Source organism: Semicossyphus pulcher, unplaced genomic scaffold (assembly GCF_022749685.1).
Source record: "Semicossyphus pulcher isolate SPU_LCO1_2020_fin unplaced genomic scaffold, fSemPul1.0.p SCAF_2, whole genome shotgun sequence".
NCBI lineage: Eukaryota > Metazoa > Chordata > Actinopteri > Labriformes > Labridae > Semicossyphus > Semicossyphus pulcher.
The window spans coordinates 11,734,794-11,747,420 of NW_027211693.1; the positions used below are offsets into that span (position 1 = coordinate 11,734,794).

The window sequence follows — 12,627 nt, forward strand, 5'->3', positions numbered from 1 at the left end:
TTTGGAGTATTTATTTATTATTTAAGGTATTTTTCATGCACGGCTTAATATCCAGGGTCTTAAAAGTGGAGCGGAAGATTTTTGGACCTCTGTGAATACCAGTTCATCTTGTGTTTGCGTGTGTGTGTGTGTGTGTGTGTGTGTGTGCGCGGGTTTGAAAGAGGACAGATTGACGAGTAAGGCTTTGACCTCAGTGTGTAGGCTGCAGCAAAGACACATATGATAACATCACCCTTTTTCTCTTTCACACACACACACACACACACACACACACACAAGCAGGCACACACACAAGCGATAGCATCTCCCTGGTGGGTTTCCTCTAAAGAGTCTCCTCCATCACTGACTGCAGAGGCCCTTTTACTGCAACAGAGAGACCGCTGCATCGAAAACGCACACACACGCAGACACACGCAAGCATGTAGCGTACATGCTGACTCAAGAGTACACACTTAACAGTGGCACCCACACACACACATAAAGGTATCGTGGATCTGTCCTGCTATAGCACTGCAGCGGTCACTGCAGCCTATCTCAAATTAAAAAGAGAAAATAAGGCTGAATAGGCGTTTTGTAATAGAAACGTTGTCGCAAATAGTGTCGGAGCAGTCCTTGAGCTCTTTTTCACCGTGACTGCAGAAACAAAATGTGACTTTTTTTTTCAAGCAGGCTTTTCTCTTATAATTTATCTGCAGGGCAGCAGGCTTCATGTGAAATATGAGATTTAAACACGGACTTAATCAGTGATAAAATCTGTACGAATGATTAGATTTGGTTTTTATGGGAGGTAGATATAAAGATAGTATAAAACACGAATGGCAAAGGGAGGCATGTTAGAGATCCTGACTGATGGTCTTCTTATACACTGTGCATGCACAAGTACGGAAGCCCTAAGCAGACAAGCATCCATACATTTTATTTACTTAGTTTTCCCGTGATAATGAGTAATTTTCCAATAATTGTCTCAAGATCTCAACTTATTTATGGCGATTTAGAAAAAAAACAATAGTCTGTGATACTAAAGACCAGAACATGTCATGCTGCCATTGCCCACACTAATGAGGTAAGTTTATTTCTATGTTCGTTTTGTGCTTATGCAACTCTGGGGACACGAGTCATGATCATCTGATGGAGCAAGTGAATCAAAAATTTATATATAAGTCGAGATCTGTAGAAAACTTGGAACTTGGAAATTGGAAATGACTCGTTATCACAGGAAAACGGAGCGAATACAATGTATGGATGCGTGTCCGCTTAGGTTCTAAGCTTAATCCAAAAGGCAACTGGACTTGGTTGAAGTTCTTGAAGACGTTTCACGTCTCATCCGAAAGGCTTCTTCACTTCTAAACTGATTGGTGGACGGAGCGAGAAATATAAGCCTCAGGCTTAGAAGTGAAGAAGCCTTTCGGATGAGAGGTGAAACATCTTTAAGGACAACCAAGTCCAGTTGCCTTTTGGATTAAGCTTAGAGCTATTATGACCTGGATGACTGAGAACCTTCACAGACATGTCCGCTTAGGGCTTCCGTACTCGAGACACCCACAAGAAAGGTTGCTTAAGAACACAAGAGTCTGAACTTAATCTAATAACTTACACCTCTGTGTCATTGACCAGCTTATTTTACCTATAAATCATGTGTCTTTAAATCTGCGGCTCCATACAGCTCCAGTATTTAAATGAACATTTAAATCTGTTCAGCTTCAGACAAAAAGCTTTTGAAAAATAAAGCTTTCTCAATCATAACAACAGCTGCATAATAGTAAAGTAAAGCATTTCCTCATCATTTGTTCACCATCGGTTGTGCAACGTTTGTAAATGAGACTGCGACACTGCGGCTCACGTTCCCGTTTGCACTGTGAGGTTTGTGGTGGAAGTACCGTACATGTTTGGTGTGTTGGGATGTGTCAAGGCTGCAGGATTATGAAGTTTAGTCTGACATAAGGTGGAGTGCAAAACCAGCGGAAAGTCCCCATCTGGACCAATCAGATACTTTACACTGTAAAAACAAAGATCAAACATTTCTCCGTAGCTTATCACTCACTGCAAACTCTTTCACAAAAAGAGTTTCTGTCTTAAAATGCACCTTAAACATTCTTCCATCTGTATGTTTATGACGTTTAGGTTAAAGAAATTTTGTAGTTGTTGCACAAAAAGAAGACAAACTCGGACTCTCCAGAAGTTTAATTAAGTCTTCTTTTACCACTTTTACTAACTGGGTCTGCTCGAGCTCTGCAATATTAAACGGTGGACTTCCTGCAAATGATTTCTCTCTGTGCCAACATGCACATGTTTTTTTACGATCCCTTCTAGTCCAAGAGTATCCATGAGTTTTTTTGAGAGTGCAGCGATGGCCGGCGGCTGGTAAAACGAGCTGGGAAAAAACAGCCACAATATAAAACATAGTTGTGGACTTCTAAATGATGTTTTTAGTGTTTGTCTTGGATAAGTCAGAGCAGTCACTACTTTATTAAGGCAGGGAGATGTGGAGGGGGGCTGAGCCCAGTGAGTGAGAGAATTACTGACAGGGAAATTGCAGAGGGAAATTATTGTTATTTCACAATTAAATTATATATACTGGGTGGAATCACCCCTGACAGGCCTGACCATAGCAGCACTCCTGATGTGTGTGTGTGTGTGTGTATATGTGAGAGCGAGTGTGAAACTTTATCCATCTACCAAGGCCGCTGAGGCTACACTGGCAGGGAGGGAGACGTAGAAAGCAAATCGGAAGGAGAGGGAATTAAAGAGAAAGAGAAGTCGAAACATCAACAGAGTGGAGCAGAAACAGTCTATTTTAAGTCTGAGTGGGTGTTAGTAAAAACACAGCGATCCCCCGGTAATGACCCTATTTTGAACAGTTGTGACTACACCGTGTAAAACAAACAGTGCTTGATTTTTGTCGGCGAAATCCAAACCCTCGCCGCGGTCACATTGTATGTTTAGGCACAAACATATTGCACATGCTGGAAATAAAAATCCACTCATGTTGGATTTGGGTCATTTTTCAGAGCGAGCGCCGACCTTGTCCTTGTCGGGAAACATTAAAAACACATTGTCAAACGTGAGAAATGAATGGGCTGTAGTTGTAAAAATATTACCTCTCGGTCTTCAGTCGTCCTCAAACAATGACTCTTTGAACACGCACGGTTTCGGGTGATACGTAAAGTAAACGAGCCCGATTTTACATCCAGCGAAATTAATGATCCATGAAAACAGAGCAAAGGGTTGCACTGGGTCGTGTTGACGTTGGCTACCAGAAGTCACAAGAAAAATTATAATGTGATATAAATTTCAGAAATCCCAGGATTACTAATGTTACATGAAACATCTCATTTACTCGTGTTTTCAGTGTTGAATTGTTACGGTAAAAAATCACTTAAAAAATCACAGGGCTCATTATTTTCACTGTGTTGTATTTCTGCCCAAAATCAGTCTGTGTGTGTTTGTGTTGATTATTAACATAAATGCTTCAAAGACCTGGCTGAAAACAGACGTTAAGAATGTCACCTGCAGCTCAAAGTTTATTCATTAAATCATTGGTATATTTGGTGCATGCTCAGTCGTGCATTTCAGTTATCTTGCTTCGCTTTATAACCCTTTGTGCTATCTCTGATGTGTGAATCACGCAAGTGGACCTTATTCACTGTAAACTTTAGTTATCAGCAGGGGTGGGACCAAATAGTGATATGGCGATATATCGTCCTCCTGACTTGTTATCAACAGGCTGGTGACAAATATCAATGTCGTAATGTACAGATATATGGCCTCTAAACAGATTTCCCTGCGATTTTGACTCACTCCGTCACTACTTCATGACTCCTCACGGTGGCAGTTATGACATGAATGTGGGTAACAACAACAGAAATAAAGTGGCCGGAGAAGAAGTTGACAGTGCGATGATGTCGGACAGTCTCGAATCCAAACTCCTAATCTGTTTTTACAGTTGAGACTGAAAACATGTTGATTGTTTCATCTCAGTTTGTGTCAAATTCTGTGAAACTGACACCAAATTGCAGTGAATGAATACATTAATCCTTCATCCTACAATATATCAAGTATCGCAGAATCGCTGTATCGTGATATCATTATCGTATCGTATCGTGAATTACCCTGTGATTCCCACTTCTGATTGTCATGACATTGAAGCTACTGAAAAATAATGTTAATAAAAATGTTTCTATAAATAGATTAAAAGTTCGTCTTATCCACCGAATTTTTTACGGTATTTGTTTTGTGTTAATGCAATTTAAAAGGTTTAAGGTAATCGGTTTCCTCAGCTGAAATGAGTCGACACAGGAGAGTTTTAAGTTGAGTTGTTAAACTCATTTTAAGTTCAATACACTGAATGGAATGGGTATGTTTACTTAATTTATTTAAGTTAACGTAACAATAAATAAGAGTTAGGTTTCCTAAAATGGTTTGAGCTGAACTAACTCATCAGGTGTCACAGTGTACTTGGACACATTAAGTGCTCACATCTTTAAAAAGTACAGCTTACTTAAATAACGCAGGTTCATTCTAAACACATAATCATTACACATCATGACTTGACAGTTAAGATCTTCTACTCACTTTTTTACGTCATGAGGGACCTGCTCATTCTGATATATTTCCCACACCCAGCAGGTGTTTTGTATATGCAGCTTTACCAGCTTGTATGAGTATGTGCAGTCTGACCCCCCTGTGCATTGTCTTTATGGAATAGTCGCCTTTTTTGCTTTTTCCCCCCTCTGCTCTCATCTCTTTCTCCATTTCTGCATATGAAAACCACAGAAAATCAATAAGTGTTTCTTCAACATGCCCACTAGCAGTCTCTGTTAGTGTCTTTGTGTTTGGTTCTGATGACAGTCCACCTTGTTTTCCGTCCTCTAGGTCGATACTACAGACGAGCCCGAGCAGTTTATGAGGGAGCTAATAGTCAGAGACAGCAGTGACCTGTTTAGGAGTTAGAGATGAAAGAAACACAGATCGAGAAGGCGCGTATGTGTTCATATGTGTGTGTGTTTGTGTATCAATAAGTAATGTGTTAAAACTCGATGTGATGACTTGGCACACTGGTGGCGCCCTGGACAGAAGGTCAGAATTTGCAAATGCAGTTGGTTGCAGTTTTGATGATGTTTGAAAGAGCAGCAGCAATGCTTGTATGATTTCTATTCAAATCAAGTCGGTTTTATTCATTTAACCCAGAATATCAGTTTTCTCTGAGTGGGTTTTTTAATATTTACATCACAAACTCTAAACTCTTTAACTCCTAAGACCCACGATTCAGATGAAGAAATCTTCACATGAACGGGGGAAAAAAGGAACCGTAACGCAATTTTGTTCCAGGAAAATCCTTTCTGTTCTTAAGTGTTTCCTCAGGTCACCACATTTTCTGTCACACCAATGGTCATAGTATAAGCTCTTAGGTCAAACTCAATCACTAAATCAAATTCATTATTGCATCTACATGAGTCTGCTCAAACACTGATTAAACATTTAAAGGTACTATTTTACCTAAGGCGAGCTTTGGGTTGTACTGGAATTTTTTTTTATATCTCTAATTTCCTTTAAAGCTCTGGTGAGGAACTTTTGGTTTGCGTTAATTTCGGCGCCCCCTGTGGACAAAGCCATATCTCCATTATGTCTTTGCTGATTAAGTCCTGTACAAGCTTTAGTGGTGTTAAACAAAAAATCTTATCCCGCTTTCTTTAACAGACACTCACTTTGAATGTTTGCCCTGGAAAATGTAAACAAAGGCAACGTGCACATAGTCGCTTCCCACCTCCCCCCTACCAGCACTTTGAGGCATTAAAATAACTATATAGAAATAATCAATCTTGTCGCCAATTGTCATGTTTGCTTTTGTAGCTCATTTAGAGTCATCACAATTCATTTCAGTCTGTTTCATAACCAAATAAAATCTCCTCACAGGAGCTTTAAGTTGTGGTGTGTTGTAACATTTGTAACTTTAAAATCTATAAGATCATTTTATTGGAATTGTCCTCAACATGTTTTAGTGTCGCAGAATATATTTTGGATTCCCTGTTTTTCTATCAGCCTTGTCTGGATCGCACACAATCCATTTTGGCCGCTATCTGGGTGTTTGCAAGCGATACCATAGACAAAGCTTCTGGTAAACATTGTTATTAAGATACGACTCGATACGACAGATGACTTTGGGGGCTTATTTTTCCCTTTTTCTCTGTGAGGGGTTGGAGAGAAGGTGACGAGGACTTGAACCTGCTTTCAGGATAGACTTTAATCTGATTTGCGTCAGAGTTAAAACCACCAGACCAAAAAGTGACACCAGGGTCTTATGTTTCTAACAATCTGTTTTTCCTCTTCTCCTCTCTCTCTCTGTTTCTGTCCAGCACCCTCAACAACAACAACATCACCCTCATCCCGCTGTCCAGCTTCAACCACATGCCCAAGCTGCGGACACTGTGAGTATAACACACACACACACACTCACACACAGAACACCACTAACGTACACTCCAAATTCTCAGAACACACGCACTCTGCGGTTGCACATTAACACATACACACATGCGCGGGGATGTATTAGTGCAAACTGAGTCAGAACAGACACGCACTGCGCACACACGCGCGGAACAAACACACACGCAGCATGGCAGCAGAGTCTGTGTGTGATCATCTAATCATGCCATAATAAGAGACCAACTCTTCTATTGTTTCATGACTGTGAATAATCATGTGGCCATTACGTTACACACACACACACACACACACACACACACACACGGACAAATAAAGACACACACAGACGGATACAGGGACAGATACATGCACACACAGCACACACACTCGAGTAATGGCAACCTCATTAAAACCACAAGAAAGGCTTGTTTAGGCTCTATAGTTCAATCTGCTTTGATTCATTAGGAGAAACCTCCAATACTGATGATGTGAGCACAGTCACTACACACACACACGCACACACGCACGCACACACACGGTCGTGATCCAACATGAACCCCAGGCCAAATCATCCTTTTTGATTGATTACAAGGGGGTTTTCTTGGTGTGTGCATGTGTCTCTTTGTGTGTTTTCTTCTAGTCGCATGGAGGAGTTTGCCAAGGCGATGGCACGACATCTCAAGGGAAATTACCCATAATCCTTTGGGGCTGTCTGAGTTAAATTCCTGCTGGCCACACTCGGGTTGAATCTTGCCAAACCAGCGTGCATAGATTGGGATTTCCCCCCCAAATCACCATTTTGTAAGAGGCACTTTTGTGGTGGAGCGAGCCGACTTAACATTCAAGAATGGGGATTTCTCAACAGGAAGCCCTTCAAAATAAAAGCAGGATAACGTTTCATTTATCTCTGATGGCAATTTTCTCCTTTCAACTTTGAATCGACGGCGTAACACACGCAGAGGTGTCTATATTTCCTGCTGCAACCTTATTGGCTCAAAATCAGCCTCTTAAAATTGTCTTCCAGGCAGCAGCACAGAGACACACTTAGAAGCAGATTGAGCGCAGAGTTACCAATATATCCAATATCTTTTAATCAGGAGCCCTCGTCTGCTTGTGTTTTCTGTCAACACTGAGCGACTACCTGCCTCCTGATTTCCTCGTCCGTCCTTTTCCTTTTTCCTCTCCTATGTGTGCATTCCATTTTACCTTCCTTATCTCCTTTTTCTTCTTCCCTCACTTAGGCCAGTTAATCTTATCTCCTATCTGTTCTCATCTTCTCTGTTTCGCACTCCTCCCTTTCATTCCCATCTTTCTTCCAGCAACTTCTTCACCTGTTTTCTTGTCCTTTCTTGGTCTTCATCCCCTCCTCTCCTCCCTATGTCCATCTTTTATACCGCGGTCCATCCTCCTCCTCCTCTTCCTCCCTTCTCCCTTTCTTTCGCCGCCCTCAGACCCCAGGAATTGAATTTGCTGCCTTTATAAAAACGACTCATTCAATCAAATGTTTAGAGATGTCCCTGATTTGATCAGAGGAAGTTAGAGGTGTGTGTGTGTGTGTGCAGACACTTCCCTCCCCTGTCACCTTTTGTCACCTGTTTCTCACGGCTGCTTTATATCTATATCTGTCCATTCATATCTCTCCATCATCCTCTTTTCTCCCTCTTTCTGCACAATCCATCTTTTTTATTAGCAATAATGGCCTCACCTCATGGTGTCTCTCATTCAGAAACTTGAACCAATGAAAAGATTAGAACTCCCACTGCTTCAATCTGTGTGTGTGCGTGTGTGTGTGTGTGTGTGTGTAACTCACTGTACTAAAGAGGTAACCCTCTGGAGCAAATACTAAGAATGAACACACACGTACCAAACACACACACATTCACAGAAGCACCATGCATGATGACCTCAGTCACCCGCAACCAATAAGCCCAACAGACCCTATCACTGACTAACAGCGACACACAAACACAGTCCTCACACACACACACACACAAACAGCTCCTCTCCATGCCCCCTGCCTCTTCCCATTCTCCCCTGTGTCTTAATCCTACTTGTCAGTAATTAAGGCTGAGCTGGGGGTGGGCCGGGACGTGGCTATCTCCAGGCGGGGGTTTGACTATAAACTGGATTTATAATGGAAGAGCGGTATTAAAACCCACTGCCCCCGCTGCTAGCATCAATGAGCCCATCTCTGTTCCATAACAGGATTTGTCCTCTGCTTTATTACAAAGGGAGGCCTGTCTTCTGAAAGGCTAGATATCCCGGCTGGCATATAATACGCTGACAAGACATTCTGCTGTTCATCCGCCCTCCTCCTCCTCCTCATCCCTTTCTCTCTCTCCCTTTCTCTCTTGTGGTGTCAAATCCAGCCAGTGCTGCTCGTAGAGAGTCTCAGCTCTGTCAGACATCACCTGATGCCTTTTTATTTCAAGCAGTACCTTTTAATTAATGCCACAAGTGATTAGTTACAGGCTTTTATTGTGAAAATGTTATTTAAAGTATAAATTTCCCAACGTAGTTCTAATCAGAATCTTCAGAGAATCTGGGATGTCAGCTGCCGAGTGAATCGGTTGCAATGTCACATGTGGAAAATGTCATGCAAAGTGTAGCATGATACGTTATAACGGCCATTCCTAAACAGGAAAGACTAAAATAAGGCATTTGTGTATGAAATTGGGACTACGGCTGTGCACACAATTTACAACATACAAGTTACAATTAATAAAGCAACATAAGTGTAAATAGGAAATTGAAAAAACTTTTAATAAAAACTTTTCATTTATTTATTGTAAATGACCCCTCGCGGGCTGCAAGGTGGTGCAGAGGTTAGCCCTGTTGTGTCACAGGTCCTGGTTTGAATCCCAGTTCGGACGTAAGGGGGCCTTTCTGCGTGGAGTTTGCATGTTCTCCCCGTGCATGCATGGGTTCCTGCTTCCTCCCACAGTCCAAAGACATGCTCGTTAGTTTCATTGGTGACTTTAAAATTGCCCGTAGGTGTGAGAGTGAATGGTTGTTTTTGAGGTGCGTTCCCGGTAAGTGTGTGAGCACTTAGTGCTGTCCCACTGTCAAATCACCGAGTGTGTGAGGGCTCTGATGCAAATTGCGGACTTTCCGTGAGTCCGCATATCTGCAGACTTTCCTTTAGTAGTTACCCAGAGTTCATAGTCAACTTGGTGACGTATACAAACGTGATTGCCCAGCCCCCCACTAAATGTAATCAAAGCGAGCGTGGACAGTCACAGGAACCGCAAATACATTTAATTAATCACATGTGGTTATTTATAGCACGTTTTTCAGTCAAATATTCGCCAAGGATTAAAAATAATGCCTGATAATAATGCTGGTGATGCCATGATAGAGTGTCCCATTCTTGATTTTTATGCAGGTGTCAAACCCTCACAGACTCATGCACTCGCGCACTGCACGCCTGCCGTCAATAAAGTCCATGAGGGTTCAGTGCTTAGGACGGAGATTGGGTCACAGTGTGTCAGCCCTGTGACTGACTGGCAATCAGTCCTGGGTGTACCCCACCTCTCGACTAATGACAGTTGGGATAGGCTCCAGTCCTCCTGCAACCCTGAAGTGGTATAGATAATGGATGGATGAGGATCCCTTGCCGCCTACCTGCAGATCCTTCACAGCCCACCAGGGGGCTGCCGCACACACTTTAGGAAACATTAAAAGATCAGTTTAAAGAATTTACAAACTCGTCTGAGTTAAATCCAGTAAGAAGTGAGAGAAACAGCCATGCAGATACTTTTTATTCCTAGTTTAGAAATATCAGTCTCTGACATCTGTCCCTCCCGACCTGTTATAATGGAGGTAAATGACATGTTGTTTTTGCCATTCACAACGCTGTGAGAAAATCCTTCCAGAAACAATGTTCCAGTTACTCAACATAATCAACAGTTGGAATGGCACAGTTGGGATTGGCACGACTTTCTGCCAAAGAAATACTCCCAAAGAAAACTGTTGTTTTAGTGCGTTCTGTGTATTTTCCCCAGCAACAGGGACGTTGGCTCTGGAGACACGAGTTCCTGTGGAGTTATTCAAATGTACGTTTTGAATGCATTGGCCACCACCAACAGAATTATGCACACCTCTTTGGTATGGGAGCTGGGAAGGGAAACTTAGAGGCTGATACCTGAAAACATCAGAACATAAAAACCAAAATGTACGCCAATAGGGATGTGCATTTTTGTAACTTTGGTGAACTGGCCCTTTAAATGTCTCTGTCTGCAGTATCTAAGATGCAGCCCAGGTAATTACAGGACTTTCTTTCACTCTGTGAAATCAGGCCAAAATGAACAAAAATACACAAAAGAAATAAGAAGATCTTCCACAATTTATTTATTTCCTTTATTTTTCCTCTCTGGCTCATTTCTTTGCTTTCATTTCTGTCTTTATATAAATTTTCTCTCTCACACTCACTTTCTTTGTGTTCACACACTTCATGTCTGAATCTTTTCTCAACTATTTGTTCCAACATTATAATGCTCTTGTTTCTTCTCCCATCTCTGTCTCTGTCTCAGTTTCCCTCTGTCTGTCTGAATGGATTGTGATTTAGCCGTCTGTGTGTAGTGTGTGCGTGCGTGTGTGTGTGTGTGTGTCCTCTCTATAGGGAGTCATATTGTCACAGACCTTGGGGAAATGAGAGCAGAGGATATTACTCTGTGTGTTTTTGTGTGGCTGCCTCATTGTTTGTGTGTTTCACCTAAGCAACAGCCCCACAGTCCCGGCCCGGGATGTAAACTGTGTGAAAAATAGAACCAGTTTGAATACAGACTGAAACTGATTTTGTTTTTGTTTAACTTTACAGACTTTTTGAGAAACTTTTGTGTCGACAAAATTAACATTTCAGACAGGACAATCGAGATCAAGTTTTATTTTCTGCACCATCTCCTGAAATCTGTCTCCATCTGTTTCAGGCGTCTGCACTCCAACAACCTCCACTGTGACTGTCACCTGTCCTGGCTCTCTGATTGGCTCAGAGCCAGGCGGGGCTTGGCTCCCTTCACCCAGTGCATGGCCCCCGCCCACATGAGAGGCCTCAACGTACCGGATGTGCAGAAGAAGGATTTTGTCTGCAATGGTGAGCATACATGAACAGTCGATATTGCCGTGAAATATCAAATAAACAGTGGCTGAAGGACACACTGAAGCACCTTTCTAGTACTTCTAAAGGGGAACAATATTCCTTCAGTGATGATGTGACTCTTTCATAAGAGAGAAACTCTAACTTCATGTCATGTTTTTCTTCACCCACGTCTTTTTAAATAACCCTGGAACAAAACACATGAAACGTTTTGTAGGAAAAGTCGCCAGTTTGGGTTCAATTGCTGCTACATCAAACTAACACGATAATGAAATACTTTAAAGCCCCCCTCCAGTTAAAATCAAGTGTTTAACCTTGTAAACATCTCCATGTGGTGTTCTTCATGTGCTACAAGACATATCAGGGACAACATCAGCAGTCATCTCCATGGCTGGGCCTGTCTGCTTTTAAACTACAGTGTACCAAGGACAGGCTGAACAACACGTTTTCAGATTGGCAGGTTTGAGACGTCACAAACCTAAGGAGCCAATCCCGTTAATGGACGGGGTGAGGCTATGCATATCATTATGTGTAACCTATGGCAACCACTTTGGTGATGAGCGAGCTGTAACCGTCATCGTAAACTGACGTTAAAGTTACGACTGCTAAGCTAAGTTTCAACAAGTTGGCACTAAAAAATGGCAGAGACGTGTTTTGTTTTCGCAACGGAGGGGGCTGTTGGAAATTTGCATAGTGGGCGGGGCCTATGCAGGGTTGTGTATTTTTAATGAGGTAGAAGGAGGAGATTTCTTGGGAGGAGCAGAAGCAAGCAGAGCATTTTATGTCTTAAAACGTGACTGGAGCTGCTCTTTAAATAGGCCCTGGAACAAAAACCGTGAAAATATTTTTTTGGAAAAGTCGCCAGTTTTGCCGCTGCATTTAACTAACTCGACAACTGAAATACTTTAAGAGGATAATCGGGGTACCAGTTTAGCTCAGTGGTTAAATCGACGGCCCATTTGCAGAGGCCACAGCCCTCGACGTGGCGGCCCTTAGCTCGACTCCCACCCATGGCCCTCGCTGCATGACATCCCCCATTCTCTCTCCCCGTTTCCAAAACTATCCACTGTCCTCTCTAAAAATAAAGGCAGAAAAAGGCAAAAAAACCC

At 42.2% G+C, this 12,627-nt stretch overlaps 1 protein-coding gene across 1 annotated transcript in view; it reads left to right on the plus strand.

Annotated features, from left to right (window-relative positions):
* slit3 (slit homolog 3 (Drosophila)) overlaps positions 1–12,627 on the plus strand; it is a 295,699-nt gene that overhangs the window by 203,741 nt on the left and 79,331 nt on the right. The window contains exons 7-8 of the mRNA XM_069669598.1: positions 6,354–6,425; positions 11,352–11,515. Coding sequence (XP_069525699.1) covers positions 6,354–6,425; positions 11,352–11,515 — 236 coding nt within the window. The remainder of the gene's footprint in view (positions 1–6,353; positions 6,426–11,351; positions 11,516–12,627) is intronic.